Below are 19,791 nucleotides of genomic sequence, written 5' to 3'. Positions count from 1 at the left end.
CCTACTAGTACCCTTGGGAAGCTTTCCTTCCCTGCTTTCTGAGCATCATTGCTTCATTCCTTTTTTTCTCATCTGTGTTTTCTGAGTCACCCCTTCCACTTAAATTTATGTAAATAAAACTCACAGAGCTCAAAGAGAGAGAATGCCAATTTTGTTAAGCACTTTCTGAGTGATAATTTTGCTTAGAAAGGTAACAATGAAAGTTTTGTGTAATCTTTTTATTCAGTATTTTCTACTAGATAGTGGCTTACTACAATGCTTATCTGACCTATGGATTTTTTTGGTAGTTCTATACTGGGGCTTCTTAAAAATTTTCCCCTCACCACCCCTTTTTGCCTAAGAAATTTTTATATTACCTTGGACATATAGGTATATAAAATAGTATATAAACTAAACATTTACTGATAATAAATCACAGTTTTGTAACTCCATGAGACTGTATATGTGGGGTCACAAACCAGACTTTTAAGAATTTGGGGTCTAAACCAGTGATCTCAAATGGAAATTGAAAACAGGATTAGAAAACCACAAATTAATAATATCTATGTTTTATTTGTATTTCTCCACTGGAACTTTGGTGCTATATAAAATTGCTGGGTGTCTGATTTTAAGAGTCAACAATATTGTGTACTAAGTTATTGTATAGCTTAGTATTTTTAGTTTTCTGTGCAGTGTCTATTACAAATCCTTCAGAATATTTTATTACATAGTTTTAATATTTATTTGTCCTTGAAACAGATATGTTTTGATTGATACACCTGGACAGATTGAGGTGTTCACTTGGTCAGCTTCTGGTACAATTATCACTGAAGCCTTGGTGAGTCTTGTTTTTAACTCTGTGAGTGAGAGATCATAGTTGGGGAATGATTAGGGTGATAAACCCCAATTTTCAGTTCATTTTAGCAAAACTTATGTTCCACCTATGTGCCAAACACCGAGCTAAACAAGGAAGGTACACAATCAAGAGTCTCTGTCCACAAGTGGTTTATATCTTTTGGGGAAAGGCATAGGACCCAGCATATGTATAGATAAGTTAGTAAAGGGATTTTTGATAAGGGAAGATCACTAAACCCTATTTGGGTTCAGGGTGGGGAAGATATCAAGGAAGGCTTCATGAAGGAGGAAGCACCTGAGCTGAGTTTCAGATCCATAGCCCAGTACTTTGAAGCATGGAAAAAAGAGCAGGATGTCCTTGGCTTGGGAAGGTAATGGAGTGATTTGGGATCAAGCAATTGCCCTTCTGATTAGGATTTGACTCACCTTGTTTCTTTAGGCTTCCTCCTTTCCAACAATTGTCATTTATGTAATGGATACATCTAGAAGCACCAATCCTGTTACCTTCATGTCCAACATGTTGTATGCATGCAGGTAAGGCTCCCTGGAAGGCACAGTGTACCATTGCAACATGCCCTTCCATTTTAGTCCTCTTGTTGATTTTAAGAAGATTCTTTGTTGAAGCTTCTTGTCCCTGGGAATTCCTAGCTTGGGCTCACCAACTTGAGAATTATATAAATAGGGTCTCATAATGCTCATCTGAGGAGGATTGTGAACAAGGACATTCCACTCCACTGAGTGACATAGGCCTAAGATATTCCCTTTCAGACTGAGAACTGATATTTTATAACAGAAATAGGTGAATTTGCAAAACTAATCATGGTCAGTGGCAATAGGCTAGGGCCACTCTGCTAGCTAAATGTAAGTAGAGACATTAGAAAAGGAAAAGCTAGGCCAGAAGAAACTATTACATATTAAGAGAATATGTATTTGTGGGCTCTTAAAAGTATCACCTTTGATATAGATGTAGCAAATCACACTGGTTGACTAGAAACTTTGTTATGTTACTAGGAAGAGTGGCGTTTTAAAAAATGATTGGCTCTCTCTTTTTTTTTTTCATTGCCCCTTCCCAATGAGCTCAACTCCCATTGCCACTGTAGTGCTTCTCTTTTAGTCCTTACCTGCTTATCACAAGAAAAACCACTAATCAAAACTAGCAATCCAAACAGCTGCATCTGACAGTGAATGGGATATAGTATGCCCTTGATAAATGCTTGCTGATTGTTTAAATGCAACATTCTGCATCCATAATTTACCATTTCCACCCAGAGGAGGAAAGTACATTGTCATCCTTCTTCCTCAGCCAACACTGATCATTCTAGCAGTGACGTTTTCACCTCTATATTAGCTGTATGAAATAACTAATACCTTTGCAATCAATTGCAAATTAACAACATTAAAATCTGACATTGCCAGGTATATTGAGATGTGCTTGGGTTTGTGTTGTTGTCCTCAGGGAAGGAGTTAATTTTCCTCTTAGAAGGATATCATTCTGAACTAAAGATAGTACTTGAATACTGACCACATACTTCACTTTGCCTAGATGCTAGTTATTATTAATTGTTGCTTGATTGTTTTTTCAGTATCCTGTATAAAACCAAGTTGCCTTTCATTGTGGTCATGAACAAGGTAGGTGTCTTTTTGGCCTCATGTGGATGGGCACTGGATTGAGAGGTTCTAGACCTAAACCCTTCTGTTGTCTGTGTGATCTTGGACACATCATTTAACCTCTTGGGGCTTCCATCTCTTCATTGGGCAGAGGACCAGGTGATTTCTAAAGTCCTGTTCAAAATGTACAAATTAAAGATGATAGTGTCTAAGCTATTGTGAGGATGATCATCTCTTTTTAGAGCTTTCTTGAGGAGAGATTTGGTGGGTAAGCAGGATTGCCGTAAGGTAGGGTTCAGGCCTCTGCTTTGCTAGAAGAGAACAGGCTATGAGATCTCCCTTAAAAAAAAGTATCCATTTGTCTAATAAGTCTGCCACAGGATGTCTGAAGAAGCTCCTTGGATAGAGTATATCCATATTAGGGAGGAAGAACTACTGTTTGTGGTTCTTCCTATCCCTCTATGTTAGCTTCTGGATCTATAGCTAAACAACTTCTACTCCCAGGTTACACAAGTGATCCCACTACCTCTAGTCAAGGAAGCACTTGAGTCTTCCTACCTATCTCCTATTTAGCTGCTGCCATGGGAATATGGGAAATATTTGTGCAGCAACTACAAATTGTGACACAGTAATACTTCATTTAGATTACCGATTGATCTGGTAGGGAGGATTAGGGAGGAGGAAAGAAGAGTGTGAATGATTCATTGTATGTGGAGATTTTTAAAAAAAAATAACCTTTTATTTTTCAAAATCCATATAAAGATAGTTTTTAACATTCACCCTTGCAAAACTTTGTATTGTAAATTTTTGTCCTTCCCTCCCCCTCTGCCCTTTCCTCTAGAAAGCAAGTAATCCATCATTGGACCATTTAACCATATTGATTAAACATGTGCAATTCTTCTAAACATTTCCACATTTATCATGCTGCACAAGAAAAATCATATCAAAAGGGAAAAAAGAAAAAAAAAAAGCAAACAACAACAATAATAACAAAAAAAGGTGATCCACATTCAGACCCCATAGTCCTTTTTCTAGATGCAAATGGCTCTTTCCATCACAAGTCTGTGGGAGTTGGCCTGAATCATCACATCGTTGAAAAGAGCCATATTCTTGTTGCCATGTACAATGCTCTCCTGGTTCTGCTCACTTCACTTAGCATCAGTTCATGTAATTCTGTCCAGGTCTTCCTGAAATTATCTTGCTGATCATTTCTTACAGAGCAATAATAACATTCATATATCAAAACTTATTCAGCTATTTCCCAACTGATGGGTAACCATTCAGTTTCCAGTTCCTTGTCACTACAAAAAGGGCTGCTACAAACATTTTTGCACATATGGGTCCTTTTTCCCTTTTTTTTTTTTTTTTTAATCATCTCTTTGGGATATATCCCCTCCAACATTTATCATTATTTTTTCCTAGCATCTTAGCCAAGCTAAGAATTATGTTGTAATACTTCAGAGATGTCTTAATTTGCATTGGAGGTAACTTTTAAAAAGAAAAAACTTAAGTTGGCTTGCTAGAGAAAATAATTACTGATTTATGTTTACTGATCTTAAATATATTCGTTAGCAACAGGGGATGTTAGCATTTTTACTGGTAAATTGTTGGTTTCTCACAAACAGGAATTTGTGACTCTTCCTATTGTTATATTTTCTAATTGAGGCAAAAAATAAATAAAATTTTAGAGATGAAGTATATGATATTTGCATACAATAAGTACTCAGAAGAAAAATCATTTTAGCTTGGATGATTTAGAACATCTTCAGTTCAGCAAACGTTTATTAAGAACCTGTTGCCTACTGGGAACTATGTTGACAGAAGAGGTGAGATCAGAGTTGAGTGTTAAAGATGGATGTGATATAAGTATATTTTTGTGTTGACTAGAATGAGTGAGACTAGAATATCTCTCTTGGAAGGTTTATATAAAGCAATAGTAGGAGTTGCTTTGAGGTCATTTATGAAAGCCCTTGAATATCAGAGATATGTTTACACTTGATCCCATAAAAAGCAGGAGCTCTTTTAAAAGTTGTTGAGCATAAAATAAAAAAACCTTTCTAAATTTTTGAGTAGGAAAGTGATATGAATGAATATAAGCTTTTTTTAAAACAATTGTTACATGCCAGGAATTGTACTGAATTTGGGTTCTATGAAAACAAGTATCAAGACAGTCCTTACCCTCAAGAAGCTGTCATTTAAACAGGGGAAAACCAAAGGCCCAAGGCAGTGGTTGCAGGAGAGTTACCGAGATACTAGTAACATCAACAGGAATTGAGGTATCGAGGGAAAGAAATTTAGGAGATCTGTGTCTGGCTAAAAATGTGAAGGAGAATGAAGTACTTAATCATAGGTAAAAGTACATGTTACAGATCTCATGCCAGAGAGGCAAGAGCCTGGTCCTTTTCTTTTCCTTTTTTTTTCCTTACAAGGGAAAGCTCAGTCTAAAGTAGAGACAGGTTTCTAGAAATGGTTGTAATAGACAAAAGATATAAATAAAAGCTATATTTAAAAAAATACTTTTTGCCAAAGTATTGTGTGTTTCTGCTCTGTGTGTAGGTTTTTAAAAACTTTTCTGCTTTAGGCTTTTTAAAGGAACCAAACCCTTTCCCCTTTGAACACACTAAAACAACAACAAAAAAAAATGTATCCATCCAGGATGGATTAGAGTAGTAAAGAGACTGGAGGTAAGTGAGTAATTATAAGTTATTCTGGTCATTAAGTTGTGAGCTAATAAGGACCTAGACTTAAGAGTAATGGCCATGAAAATGGACAAGGATTTGATTTAAGATAGTCAAAAGAAAAATCTACAGTAGCTTGTGGCTGAACATCCGAGAAAAGACAATGGAGGAGTTAGGGATGATTCGATTTTCTTGCCTTGTTTCCTGGAAGAAATATGAAAATCAGGCAAAATCTTTCAGCAGAAGACTGTTGAAATTAGTTTCACATAAACCAAGTTTGAATTGATAACACTTTTAATTCCCTGACAAACCTTTTTCAGTCTAATGCTTATCATGATTTTTAGGTATGAGATTTTTTATTTTCTTAAATATGTAATTTTGCTTTTGTGCTCATGTGATCCATTGCTTTTGTTCTTGTCATTTTCCATTTATCTATTAAATGGAAAATGTCCTTAATTCTGAAGTTATTCTATTTTCTGTGTGGTGCAGACTGACATCATTGATCACAGCTTTGCAGTGGAATGGATGCAGGATTTTGAAACTTTCCAAGATGCCTTAAATCAAGAAACTACATATGTCAGTAATCTGACTCGCTCTATGAGTCTGGTGTTGGATGAGTTTTATAGTTCACTCAGAGTAAGTCTTTACCTCCACTCTTTTTCATTTTTAAAATGATTAGAAGTATCAGGAAAGGATCATCTTTGATTTAAATCTTAGAACAGAGCGAAAGCTTTAATAGTTCAGCTCTTTTCTTTGAATAGGTCAAATAAATAGACATAGTTAGAGATAACTTCAAAAAAGTTTGGGTTGTAAACTAAATTCCTGCTTTTATCTTTTGTTAAATAAAACTTAAAATGAGACCACAAATTATTTTTTGCAATATGCAATTTAGAAAAGAATTTAAAGGAATATAAACAGTTGATATCTATATACTCAACTGTTTTTTGACTGCTTAACTAAACCTTGGCTTTCCATTCTACTTGAAGAAGACTTAAACTTTATACATAGGATATTATCTTACATTTTATCATAATTATCTTAAGTGTGAAATGGATGTAATAACATTTTATCTTCCAAGGTTGTTGGGAAGATAAAATAAAATAATAACTTTAAAACTTACCACAGTGCCTGGCACATAGTAAGTAGGCACTTTGTTCTTTTTACTTCCTTTCTCTTTTTCCTTCTCCCCAGTGAGGTTTGAGTAGAAAATGATATGATTACACCTGTACCAAAATCACCTTGTGAAGGATAAAAAGGAGGGAATGAATACTTTCTGACAGGTTGATGTAGAGATGGGAACCAGAAAACCTGCTTGAGGTAGCTGTATGTTTACCGGACTTAGAATGGGTCTGCTTGATAGGCGAGGTGTTGGGTGAAAGGTACAGTTAGTGGGTGACAATAGTAGGTTTGTAAAAGGAAGTGATGTTAAATCAGAAAGGGACTTGTGTGCTTCTGTTCACTTCTAATTGCTTTCTTTTTTCATTTCTCTTATTACTGGAAAGTTCTTTTTGCCAAAGTATTGTATGTTTCTGCTCTGTGTGTAGGTTTTTAAAAACTTTAATGCTTAGGCTTTTTAAAGGGACCAGACCTTTTCCCCTTGAACACTAAAACAAAACCAAAAAAAAAAAAAAAACCTATTTAAATAAAACATAAAAAAGATTAAATAAAAAAAAATTTGTCATTAAAAAAATTATCAAGCATTTAATTTTTTTTCCCTTTCCATTTATCTTGTCTCCCTTCTCCCCACTGGAAAAAATTTTTAAAATCCTTATAATAAATATGCATATCAAGCGAAACAAATTCGCATATTGTCTGTGTTCCAAAATGTGAGTCTTATTCTGCATTTTGAGATCATCACCTTCAGGAAGGAAGTAGTGTTTCACTGTGGGATCGTGAGTGTTCGTTTACTTGATAAGAATTCACAAGTCTTTCAAAATTAGAAGAGAAAGCCAAGTTTTTCAATGATTTACTTATAGGATTCTGGGGTGCTTTTGGCAGGTGGTGGGGGTGTCTGCTGTCCTGGGCACAGGCTTAGAAGAACTCTTTGTGCAAGTTTCTAGTGCCGTAGAAGAATATGAAAGGTAAGAAGGGAAGGTGTTATTGATAGCTGTATTGGGATCCACACTTCTGGGATGAGGAACCTTTTTTTGGCCAGGTATTCAGGTTTTCTCCATTTATACATTTGGTTCATATTATATACATATATTCTTTTCCCACATTCCTATTTACTTGGTGACATCTGATCTTTTTAGAAAAGTAGGTTGTCCACAATCCATAAACATGTTTACTCCACAAAAAAGCTCCTTTATGTATTTTTTCCTCTTCCCTCCCTGCCCCCTTCCCTGAACTGTGTCTTTGATTAGTTTTACACCTGGGCCACTATAGTTGTCAGGCACATTTTGTTGCTTCTTCGGACAAGGATTTTATCTCACTCAGCTTGCTTCTTGTTCAGGTGCATCACAGTTCCATGTCAAGATTTCTAAAGCCCAGTAGACATTCTTACCTTTTTAAGCTTCCACTCAATGTTTACATCTCTAGGGAAGCAAATCATTTAGACAAAAATTATTTACACTTCCTAGTTTCATGGGCAAATTCGTCATTCTGGAGTTTTGCCCATTCATAGTAGTGTTTCTCCTGTTGGGGTTCAGTAACCTTAGGTTTAGACAGACTCCTTTATTTAACTACATTTGCTTATTGTCTACTTTTTGGTGATGGAAGTTCTAGCTGGTTGGCCTAGGACAGATTACTATGGAGGCAAAACATTTAAAAAGAATTTTTTCTTTCTAGGGAATATCGCCCTGAATATGAGCGTTTGAAGAAAACATTGGTAAGAAAGACTGTTTTCTTAGCACCCCATAGGTCACTAGATTCTTTTCATGGATTTCAAGGCACTTTGTAGATGCCTGTTTCTTTTCATTTAAATTAGTATGTTCTATGAGCTATCGTATAGCTTTTCTTCACATAAAATAATAATAGGTTATATTTTATTTCATTTTATCATTCAATAATCATTTTATAGTTTTCAAAGCAGTTTCTTTCCAACTAGGCTGTAGAAGGTGATGAAAGTATCTGTTCATATTACTGAGAGATTGGTGGGCTTTGTTTTGGTCACAAAGTGACTCATGGTCTACAGATTCCACAGCCAGTTCTTTTCTTCCTTATATTACCACAAGTTCTGATTTTTTAATGTCCATTTGAAAGTTGGGTTTCTTTGTGATGTTTTAAACAATAAATTTACTTCAGCAAACATTTGAATAGCTACTATGTGCAAGGCACTATTGGGATTATAAAGATGAAAATGAAATAGCCTCTCTCCTCCTAGACTTTATATCCTGGGATGGGGAGTGGGAGGGAGAGATAGTAATTATATGTGAAGACCGAGTTAGCACCCTGGATACCTTAAAATCAGCCGTAGGCAGGATAAGCAAAAGTCTTTGGTCTTTATTCTTGATCTTTAGGGGTAGAAGTGAAGGGAATGGACACAGGATCTCCCCGACCTTCCTTTTCCACTTCCACCGGCCAAGTGACTTTGGCTTGTCTTACTCCACCCCCTAATTCCTCCCACAATTCTCTGTATACACCAAAAGATTGAACCAGCACAGACTAGTGGGAAGGGCCATTTTCCAAGCATATGCTAATAGAGTATTGTTCAATTGGTAGTTAGCCTTAAGTGCTCGGTTGTCCAACCTCAGTGCATTAACTCAAGAGTTTCAGCCCTTTACAATTATAGACAGATGATTTATATGGGATATGGAGAAAAGAGGACAGGGAAAAAGACAAAAGAGAGGCAGACAAAATGTTCTAGTTATATTTGAAGAAGAAGAGTTTGGGGATTTTAGGGGAAGACTACATGGAGCAGGTGGTCCCTGTTGAGCCTTGAAGGAAAATAAAGCATTTGAAAAAGCTATTTCTGAAGAGGCAGAGGAGAATAATGGTAGAGTATTTGAATTCTGCTTCTTAGAATATCTGTGTGACCCTGAATCTCTTAACTTTTTTTACCCTTCTTTTTTTCATCTATAAAACAGGGATAATAATAGCAAACTTTTTTGTAAGTTCAAATTAACAATTAGCATGAGATTAACAATTAGCATGAGCTGTTATTAATAAAGGATCCATACATTCCAAGCATAGAGATGGTCTATATGGATGTCTGTGGATGAGAGATAGTATGTTAGGTTTGGGGAGTAGCAGGTATTTCAATTTGGATTTCAATTGTAGAGAAGTATAAAATAAAGCTAGGGAGGTGGGTTGCCAAGAAACTAATTGTAGAGAATTATTGCTTTTCCTTTTTGAACATATATTTCTTCTTCCTGTTTTCCACATTGAAGTTTGCTTTCCTGATTATGAGGTTGTGGCTTAAGCTATAGAACCTCTTTCTTAGAAATCTTTTGGAATAGGAAAAGCACCAACTGGAATGCAGGGAAAGACACTTGGTGACCTTAAGAAACCTTTATCAGAGCAAACATTACTCAGTATAAAAAATGCAGACAGGAATACCAGTCAGCAGCCTTAACCCACATGACTTTTTCTTAAAGCAAGATTTCGAAAGCTAATATGTCCAGATTGGTCCTTTGTCACTGAATTTTCTACTGCTTGTATTTGATAGGAATTTCATTTTTCCTGCCTGGCCATGTATCTATTTTACTTTGATCCAATTGCAGTCTTTCACAATCATGAACCTCAGGTTTTTTTGGTTCCCTTCTTCATTCTATTTTATACACGTCTTTTTTTTCCTTAATTTCCAAACAGGCCTCTGGGTTTTTCTATTGCTGTTAAACTCTCTTTGAAAGACTAGTAGTTTCCTCCTACTTTGGGGATGTTTCCATGATTTTTTCCCCCTTTCTACAGGCCCACACACAAAGCCAGCAGCAAAAAGAGCAACTGGACCGGCTTCGAAAAGACATGGGGCCTGTGGCCTTGGATCCTGGGGCTGCCGCAGGTACCTGAGGGAATGTTGGAGTGAGGAAATACAGCACTTTCCCTCATTGGGAAGGAAACCATCAATTATATGGGGGACAGAATATAGTTTCTGATAGGACAGCATATATATAACAGATTAATAAAGCATTATCTTCAGCTAGTTCTTGTTCCTTGTTGGTAATTGTGGGATTCTCATTGAAATTGGAGTTTTAGCATAGTGACCTTGGTATCAGCTTGAAGTTATTACCCTTTCCTATGGTATCTTATTGATGATAAAGAGTAATTGTGGCTCAGTGTGCTCCTGAAGCTACATTACACTTAGAAATTATCTTTATATGTTTATAGGTCACCCTGAAATTACTGCCTTTCTCTTGTTTATCATATCCTTTGGTGCAGCTTTGGTTTTTTTCTCTCCCATATCATGAGTTTGTACATTTGAAGCAGACAGGGTTTTACATTCTTACATTTTTGTATTTTCTGTCTTGTTTGTGGTCCTGTCATATCACTACTGTTGATTTCTAGACTCAATTTCCAATCTGTTGAAGTGATATTTAAATAATATTTAGTCTATTCCTTGAATATACATTTTTTTTCTAGGGACAATTTCAGTTCAGCAAATATTTCAATTCAGCAAGCTTTTGTTTTAAAGGAAAGAGAGAAGTAGTGAGAGAAGTAACCCAGGTTCCTGTCCCATCTCTGATATGTCCACATGGCAAGTCACTTCTGGGTGCTGAAGGCAACTTTGAGACTATAACTTGTAGAGAAGGAACTGTTCTGCTCTGGTGTGCTCAAAGGACAAATTGCTATCTATAAAGACACTTGAAGATAGAGGAATCTCTTTTAGCTGAGGGCAAAACATATCTCATACTTTTTGTAAGTAAGGGGTATACATATTATTGATTTCATTATTTTTCCCTCAAAGACTAATACATAGGGTAATTCAGTAAAATGTTTTTAAAAAAAAAAAAAAGGGCAGCTAGGTGGCGCAGTGGATAGAGTACCAGCCCTGAAGTCAGGAGGACCTGAGTTCAAATCTGGTCTCAGACACTTAACACTTCTTAGCTGTGTAACCCTGGGCAAGTCACTTAACCCCAATTGCCTCAGCGGGAAGAAAAAAAATCTGATTTGTAAACCAAGTAATTTTTTCTAGTTTTTAAGTTTTTTCCTTAATAGTATTTTATTTTTCCAGTGATATACAAAGATAGTTTTCAATATTCATTTTCTAAGATTACAACTGAGTGAAGTAAGCAGAATCGGGAAAACATACATAGGAACGATAAGATTATGTGATGATTATCTTGATGGACTTGGCTCTTTTCAATAATGAGGTGTGATTCAAGACAATTCTAAGAGTTATGGGATGAAAAATTCTATCCACATCCAGAGAGAGAATTATAGAGACAGAATGCAGTTCAAAGCATAATATTTTCATTTTTGTTTATTTGCCATTTCTTTCTCATGGTTTTTTCCCCTTTTGGTCTGATTTTTCACATACAATGTGGCAAATATGGAAATATGTTTAAAATGATTGTATATGTTTAGCCTATAACACATTGCCTGTTGAATTGGTGAGGAGAAAGGTAAGGGAAGGAGGGAGAAAACATTTTGAACACAAAATTTTACATAAATGAATGTTAAAAGGTATCTTTACATGCATTTGGAAAACTATTAGGAGAAAAAAGTGAAAATAGTAAGCTTCAATCAGTATTAAGTCTTTATAGTTCTCTCTCTGGATGCAGATGGCATTTTCCATCCTAAGTTTATTGGAACTTTCTTGGATCACTGCATTGCTGAGAAAAGCTAAATCTATCATAGTTGATCTTGTGAGACTATGTACAATGTTCTCCTAATTCTGCTCATGTCACTCAACATCAGTTTCTCAAATCAGCCTGTTTGTTATTAAAGTTTCTTAAAACTACCTCCAAGTTGTTTTTAGCTCATTTCCCTTTTCAACTTTTATGTACAAGTTCTATTCACTAACATTTTTATTGTTTAAATAGGAATTGGTTTTTATCAGTTTCTTTTGTTTTTATGTCATAGTAATTTCAAGATATGATCTTTACCCTTTCTCTTACATAACCTTCTCTTATAACCTAGAAAAACAATTAGAGAAAACTGACCATATACAACAGCTACATCTGACAGCACTAAGTCTCTCACTTTTCATTAAGAAGTTTGCTTCACAATTTGGAACTATGCTCAAAAAGTTATCAAACTGTGCATACCCTTTGATCCAGCAGTGCTACTACTGGGCTTATACCGCAAAGAGATACTAAAGAAGGGAAAGGGACTTGTATGTACCAAAATGTTTGTAGTGGCTAGAAACTGGAAAATGATTGAGTAAATTGTGGTATATGAATGTTATGGAAGATTATTGTTCTGTAAGAAATGACCAGCAGGATGAACACTTGATGCTAAGTGAAATGAGTAGAACCAGGAGATCATTATATACTTCAACAAAGTTACTGTATGAGGATGTATGCTGATGGAAGTGGATTTCTTTGACAAAGAGATCTAACTCAGTTTCAATTTATCAATGATGAACAGAAGCAGCTACACCCAAAGAAAAGACACTGGAAATGAATGTAAACTGTTTGTTTTTCTTCCTGGGTTATTTTTATCTTCTGAAGCCAATTCTTCCTGTGCAACAAGAGAACTGTTTGGTTCTGCACACATATATTGTATCTAGGATATACTGTGACTTATTTAACATGTATAGGATTGCTTGCCATCTGGGGGAAGGGGATAAAGGGAAGGAGGGGAAAAGTCTGAACAGAAATGAGTGCAAGGGATAATGTTGTAAAAAATTGCTCAAGCAATAAAAAGTTCTAATTTAAAAAAGAAAAGTTTGCTTCATAAGGCAGCTAGATGGCTCAGTAGATAGAGAACTGGCCCTGAAATCAGGAGGACCTGAGTTCAAATCCAGCTTCATACAACTTAACACTTCCTAGCGGTGTGATCCTGGGCAAGTCAACTTGACTCCAATTGCCTCAGCAAAAAAAAAAGAAGTTTGCTTCATCCATCTTAGAAGCACAGATTTTGTTACCTGTATTTAATCTGAGTTCTGATGTCTTTTTTTTTCCAATAGCTTTTTATATACAAAATATACAAATGGGTAATTTTTCAACATTGACCCTTGCAAAAACTTCTGTTTCAACTTTTCCCCTCCTTCCCTTCACCCCCTCCTCTAGATAGCAGGTAGTCCTATACATGTTAAATGTGTTAAAATATATGTTAAGTATAATATAGGTATACATATTTATACAGTTATCTTGTTGTACAAGGAAGATCAGATTTAGAAAGAAGGTTAAAAATAACCTGAGGGGGAAAAAAAAATGCAAGCAAACAATAAGAGAATGAAATGTTATATTATAGTCCGTACTCATTTCCCAATGTTTTTTCTCTGGGTGTAGTTGGTTCTGTTCCTTACAGATAATTGGAACCGATTTGGATCCTCTCATTGTTGAAGAGAACCGTGTCCATCAGAATTGATCATCATGTAGTATTGTTGAAGTGTATGATGATCTCCTGGTTCTGCTCATTTCATTTAACATCAGTTCATGTATGTCTCTCCAAGCCTCTCTGTATTCATCCTGCTGGTCATTTCTTACAGAAAAATAATATTCCATAGTATTCATATACCACAATTTATTCAGCTGTTCTCCAATTAATGGGCATCCATTCAATTTCCAGTTTCTAGCCTGAATGAAAAGGGCTGCCACAAACATTCTTGCACATACAGGTCCCTTTCCCTTCTTTTAAGATCTCTTTGGGATATAAGCCCAGTCCGTAACACTGCTGGATCAAAGGGTATGCACAGTTTGATAACTTTTTGAGCATAGTTCTAAATTGCTCTCCAGAATGGCTGGATATATTCACAATTCCACCAACACTGTATCAGTGTCCCAATTTTCCCACATTCCCTCCAACATTCCGCATTATCTTTCCCTGTTATTCTAGCCAATCTGAAAGGTGTGTAGTGATATCTGAATTGTCTTAATTTGCATTTCTCTGATCAACAATGATTTGAAACACCTTTTCATATGACTAGAAATAGTTTCAATTACTTCATCCGAAAATTGTCTGTTCATAGCCTTTGACTGTTTATCAATTGGAGAATGGCTTGATTTCTTATAAATTAGAGTCAATTCTCTATATATTTTGGAGATGAGGTCTTTATCAGAACCTTTAGCTGTAAAAATGTTTTCCCAGTTTATTGCTTCCCTTCTAATCTTGTCCACATTAGTTTTGGTTGTACAAAAGCTTTTTAATTTGATAGAATCAAAATGTTCTATTTTGTAATCAGTGACCTCTTGTTCTTCTTTGGTCACAAATTCCTTCCTCCTCCATAGGTCTGAGAGGTAAATGATACTATGTTCTTCTAATTTATTTATAATCTCATTCTTTATGCCTAGATCATGAACCCATTTTGATCTTATCTTGGTGTACGGTGTTAAGTATGGGTCAATGTCTAATTTCTGCCATACTGATTTCCAATTTTCCCAGAAATTTTTGTCAAATAATGAATTCTTATCCCCAAAGCTGGGGTCTTTGGGTTTTTCAAATACTAGATTGCTATAGTTATTGAGGATTTTGTCTTGTGAACCTAACCTATTCCACTGATCAACTCGTCTATTTCTTAGCCAATACCAAATGGTTTTGGTGGCCACTGCTTTATAATATAGTTTTAGATCAGGTACAGTTAGGACACCTTCGTTTGATTTTTTTTTTTTTTTATTAGTTCCCTTGAAATTCTTGACCTTTTGTTCTTCCAGGTAAATTTTGTTATTTTTTTTTTTCTAGGTCATTAACATAGTTTCTTGGAAGCTTGATTGGTATAGCACTAAATAAATAGATTAGTTTAGGTAGTATTGTTATCTTTATTATATTTGCTTGACCTATCCAAGAGCACTTAATATTTTTCCAATTGTTTAATCTGACCTTATTTGTGTGTAAAGTGTTTTGTAGTTTTGTTTATATAGTTCTTGACTTTCCCTTGGCAGATAGATTCCCAAATATTTTATACTATCGACAGTTATTTTAAATAGAATTTCTCTTTGTATCTCTTGCTGTTGGATTTTGTTAGTGATGTATAAAAATGCTGAGGATTTATGTGGATTTATTTTGTATCCTTCAACTTTGCTAAAGTTGTGGATTATTTCTAATAGCTTTTTAGTAGAATCTATGAGGTTTTCTAAATATACTATCATATCATCTGCAAAGAGTGATAATTTGGATTTCTCATTACCTACTCTAATTCCTTTAATTTCTTTTTCATCTCTTATTGCTGAAGCTAGCATTTTTAATACAGTATTGAATAGTAATGGTGAAAGTGGGCAACCTTGTTTCACTCCTGATTTTATTGGGAATGGTTCCAGTTTATCCCCATTACATATGACGCTTACTCATGATTTTAAATAGATGCTACTGACTGTTTTAAGGAAAAGTCCTATACTCTCTAGTGTTTTTAATAGGAATGGGTGTTGGATTTTATCAAATGCTTTTTCTACATCTATTGAGATGATCATATGGTTTTTGTTAATTTGGTTATTGATATAGTAAATTATGCTAATAGTTTTCCTAATCTTGAACCAGCCCTGCATTCCTGGTATAAATCCTACTTGATCATGGTGTATTATCCTGGAGATGATTTTCTGTAATCTTTTTGCTAAGATTTTATTTAAGATCTTTGCATCGATGTTCATTAAGGAGATTGGTCTATGATTTTCTTTCTACCTGGTTTAGGTAGCAGTACGACATCTGTGTCATAAAAGGAATTTGGTAGGATTCCTTCATTTCTTGTTTTTTCAAATAGTTTACCTAGCATTAGAGTTAATTATTCTTTAAATGTTTGGTAGAATTCGCATATAAATCCATCTGGTCCTAGGGATTATTTTTTAAGGAGTTGATTAATAGCTTGCTCTATTTCTTTTTCTAAAATGGGACTATTTAACCAATTTACTTCTTCCTTTGTTAATCTGGGCAACCTATATTTTTGAAGGCATTCATCCATTTCATTTAAATTATCTAATTTATTGGCATAAAATTGGGCAAAATAACTCCTAATTATTGCTCTGATTTCCTCTTCATTAGTGGAAATTTTCTCCTTTTTCATTCTTAAGACTAACAATTAGATTTTCCTCTTTCCTTTTTCTATTCAAATTTACAAAGGGTTCATCTATTTTGTTGTTTTTTTTTTCATAAAACCAACTCTTAGTTTTATTTATTAATTCAGTATTGTTTTTACTTTCAATTTTATTGATCTCTCCTTTTATTTTTAGAATTTGAAGTTTAATGTTTGATTGGGGATTTTTAATTTGTTCTTTTTTTTTTTTTTTTTTTTTTTTTTTTTTTAGCTTTTTCAGTTGTAAGCCTAATTCATTGATTTTCTCTTAATCTATTTTATGCAAGTAAGACTCCAGAGATATAAAATTTTCCCTTATTATCGCCTTGACTGCATCCCACACATTTTCATGTGACATCTTGTTATTGTCATTCTCTTGGGTGAAATTATTAATTGTGTTTGTGATTTGCTGTTTCACCCAATCATTTTTTTAAATTAATTAATTTATTTTTTGTTATAGCTTTTTATTTACAAGATATATATGCATGGGTAATTTTTCAGCATTGAACCTTGCAAAAATTTCTGTTCCAACTTTTCCCATCCTTCCCCTCCCACCTCCCCTGATGGCAGGTAGACCAATACATGTTAAATATGTTAAAGTATATGTTAAATACAATATATGTATACATAGCTATACAATTATTTTTCTGCACAAGAAAAATCGGACTTAGAAATAAAGTAAAAAAATAACCTGAGAAGGAGATCAAAAATGCAAACGGACAAAAACAGAGGGAGTGGAAATGCTATATTGTGGTTCACATTCATTTCCCATGGTTCTTTCGCTGTCACCCAATCATTCTTTAGGATGAGATTATTTAGTTTCCAATTACTTTTTGGTTTATTTTCCATTGGCTTTTTATTGAATGTAATTTTTATTGCATCGTGATTTGATGCCTTTTTGGATTTGAATTTGAGGTCATTATATCCTAATATATGGTCAATTTTTGTATAGGTTCCATGAACTGCTGAGAAGAAAGTGTACTCCTTTCTGTCTCCATTCAGTTTTCTCCAAAGATCTATCATACTTAACTTTTCTAATATTCTATTTAATCTCTTTTACTTCTTTCTTATTTGTTTTGTGGTTTGATTGATTTAATTCTGAGAGTGCACGGTTGAGATCTACCACTATTATAGTTTTGCTGTCTATTTCTTCTTGCAGCTCTCTTAATTTCTCTTTTAAGAATTTAGCTGCTACACCACTTTTTCATATATGTTTAATATTGATAATGCTTCATTATTTATGCTACCCTTTAGCAAGATATAGTGCCCTTCCTTATCTTTTTTAATTAGATCAATTTTTGCTTTTGCTTGATCTGAGATCAGGATGGCTACCCCTGCTTTTTTGACTTCATCTGAAGCATAATAGATTCTGCTTCAGTCTTTTACCTTTATTCTATATGTATCACCCTGCTTCAAGTGTATTTCCTGTAAACAACATATTGTAGGATTCTGGCTTTTAATCCAGTCTGCTGTCTGCCTCTGCTTTATGGGGGAGTTTACTCCATTCATATTTCTGGTTAAAACTGCTAATTCTATATTTCCTGCTATCTTATTATCCCTAAATTATGCTTTTTTCTTTCCTTTCTCCCTTACCCCCCTCCCCAGTATTAGACTTATGAGCACCACTTGCCTCAAGAAGCCCTCCCTCTTTAGAAGCTGACCCTTCCCTTTTCATTTTTCCCCTCCCACTTTTCAATGAGGTGGGAGAAGTTTATGTAAATCAAATATGTCTAATATTTTCTCTTTGAGCCATATCTGATGAGAGTAAGATTCACACTATGTTCATCCCCCTCCCTTCATTCCCTCAGATATAATAGGTTTCCTTTGCTTTTTCATGAGATGTAATTTCCCTCTTTTTGCCTCCACTTTTCCCTTTTCCTGGTACAATTTCCTTTCCACCTCTAGTTCCTTTTTTATATTATAACAGCAAAACTAAATTATATATGAGGTCTTTATGTATACCCATAACAGAACTACAGTTCTCAAGAATTCTTTTTACCTTTTTATGCTTCTCTTGAGGCCTATATTTGGAGGTCATACTTTTTGTTTAGCTCTGATTTTTTCATCAGGAATAAATGGAATTCACCTATTTCATTGAATGTCCATCTTCTTCTCTGGAAGAAAATGCTCATTTTGGCTGGGTAAGTTATTCTTGGCTGCATACCAAATTCTTTTGCCTTTTGGAATATCAGATTCCAGGACTTGCGGTTCTTTAATGTGGATCACCTTAGTGATCCTTATTGTGGCTCCTTGGTATTTGAATTGTTTTTTCTGGCTCCTTGTAGTATTTTCTCCTTGGCCTGATAGTTCTGGAATTTAACCACAATATTTCTTGGAGTTTTGATTTTGGGATCTCTTTCAGTAGATGATCGTGAATTCTTTCAATGTCTATATTGCCTTCTGTTTCTGTAATATCTGGGCAGTTCTCTTTGATGATTTCCTGAAAGATAGTGTCTAGGCTCTTTTTTTTCATCATGATTTTCAGGGAGTCCAATAATTCTTAGATTATCTCTCCTAGATCTATTTTCCAGATCTGTTGTTTTCCCAAGTAGATAGTTAACATTTTTTCTATTTTTTCATTTTTTGGTTTTGCTTGACTGATTCCTTGGTGTTTCCTCAAGTCATTCATTTCCATTTATTCAAGTCTGATTTTTAATGAATTATTTTCTTCATTTACTTTTTTAAAATTTCTTTTTGTATTTGTCCAATTGAGTTTTTAATTGAGTTGTTCTATGGAAATTTTTTCCATTTTGCCAATTTTTTTTTTTTAAAGAATTATTTTCTTTTTCCAATTCACATCTTCTGTTTTCCTTGGAATTGTTTACCTTTTCCAGTTCACAAATTCTGTTTTTCTGGCAGTTATTTGCCTTTTCCTATTCACTAATTCTGTTTTTCAAGGAGTTGATTTCTTTTTCCACTCTATCTTTTAATGAGTAACATGACTTATCCTGACCTTCTTGCAAAACTTTCCTTTCCTTTCCCCATTTTTCTATTAGCTCTTTTTAAAGAGCCTTTTTAATTTCTTCTATGAGAGCCTTGTGTGATGGGGACCAGATCACATCTATCTTTGGATCCAGAGACAAACTGTTTTTAGTCTCCTTAGGGTTTGAAATCGATTCTCTTTCCGTATAGAAGCTATCAATAGTTAGAGCCCGCTTAGCTTTTTTGCTTATTTTGGAAAAAAACAAACTATGGTCTGCTTATGGGGGGCTGTAGGGTATTTTCAACCTGTCTCTACAGACAACAGGAAGTGCCAATGAAGGGGCAGGGGGACAGCTGCACTGGGATTAGCAGTTGTGCTGAAATCAACAGCAGCGGGAAGGCAGGGTCTGCACTGGGAGCAGTGATCACAGCTGAGTCACTCCTGGTGTTGGGTGGGTATGGCCAGGCCCTAAGAGACTCTAGTGTTTTGGGCTTATAGTCTTTACCTCCTGTGTTTATAGCTACTTTGCTGATCTACTGGCTTGCTGCCAGGATAGAGTAGTGCACACTGTGGTAGAGTTCTCCCACAGATTTTCCGCCCCCTCTGATCTGCTCAGCGTGAGCTGTTTCCTGTGCTCTCACTGCCTGCCTGAGGTCTGTACCTGGCCTAACCCCAGTCCATCCCCGCCCGGGAGCAAAATCTTT

General features: G+C 35.1%; 1 protein-coding gene across 2 annotated transcripts in view; it reads left to right on the top strand.

Annotated features, from left to right (window-relative positions):
• The window catches only part of GPN1 (GPN-loop GTPase 1), a 31,093-nt gene that overhangs the window by 8,026 nt on the left and 3,276 nt on the right, over nucleotides 1-19,791 (top strand). For both annotated transcript variants that reach the window (XM_051976244.1, XM_051976245.1), the window contains exons 6-12: nucleotides 739-817; nucleotides 1,274-1,368; nucleotides 2,418-2,463; nucleotides 5,610-5,756; nucleotides 7,119-7,201; nucleotides 7,908-7,947; nucleotides 9,969-10,059. In XM_051976244.1, coding sequence (XP_051832204.1) covers nucleotides 739-817; nucleotides 1,274-1,368; nucleotides 2,418-2,463; nucleotides 5,610-5,756; nucleotides 7,119-7,201; nucleotides 7,908-7,947; nucleotides 9,969-10,059 — 581 coding nt within the window. The remainder of the gene's footprint in view (nucleotides 1-738; nucleotides 818-1,273; nucleotides 1,369-2,417; nucleotides 2,464-5,609; nucleotides 5,757-7,118; nucleotides 7,202-7,907; nucleotides 7,948-9,968; nucleotides 10,060-19,791) is intronic.

Source organism: Antechinus flavipes, chromosome 2 (assembly GCF_016432865.1).
Source record: "Antechinus flavipes isolate AdamAnt ecotype Samford, QLD, Australia chromosome 2, AdamAnt_v2, whole genome shotgun sequence".
Taxonomy (NCBI): domain Eukaryota; kingdom Metazoa; phylum Chordata; class Mammalia; order Dasyuromorphia; family Dasyuridae; genus Antechinus; species Antechinus flavipes.
This window is presented reverse-complemented; position numbering and strand designations above follow the sequence as displayed.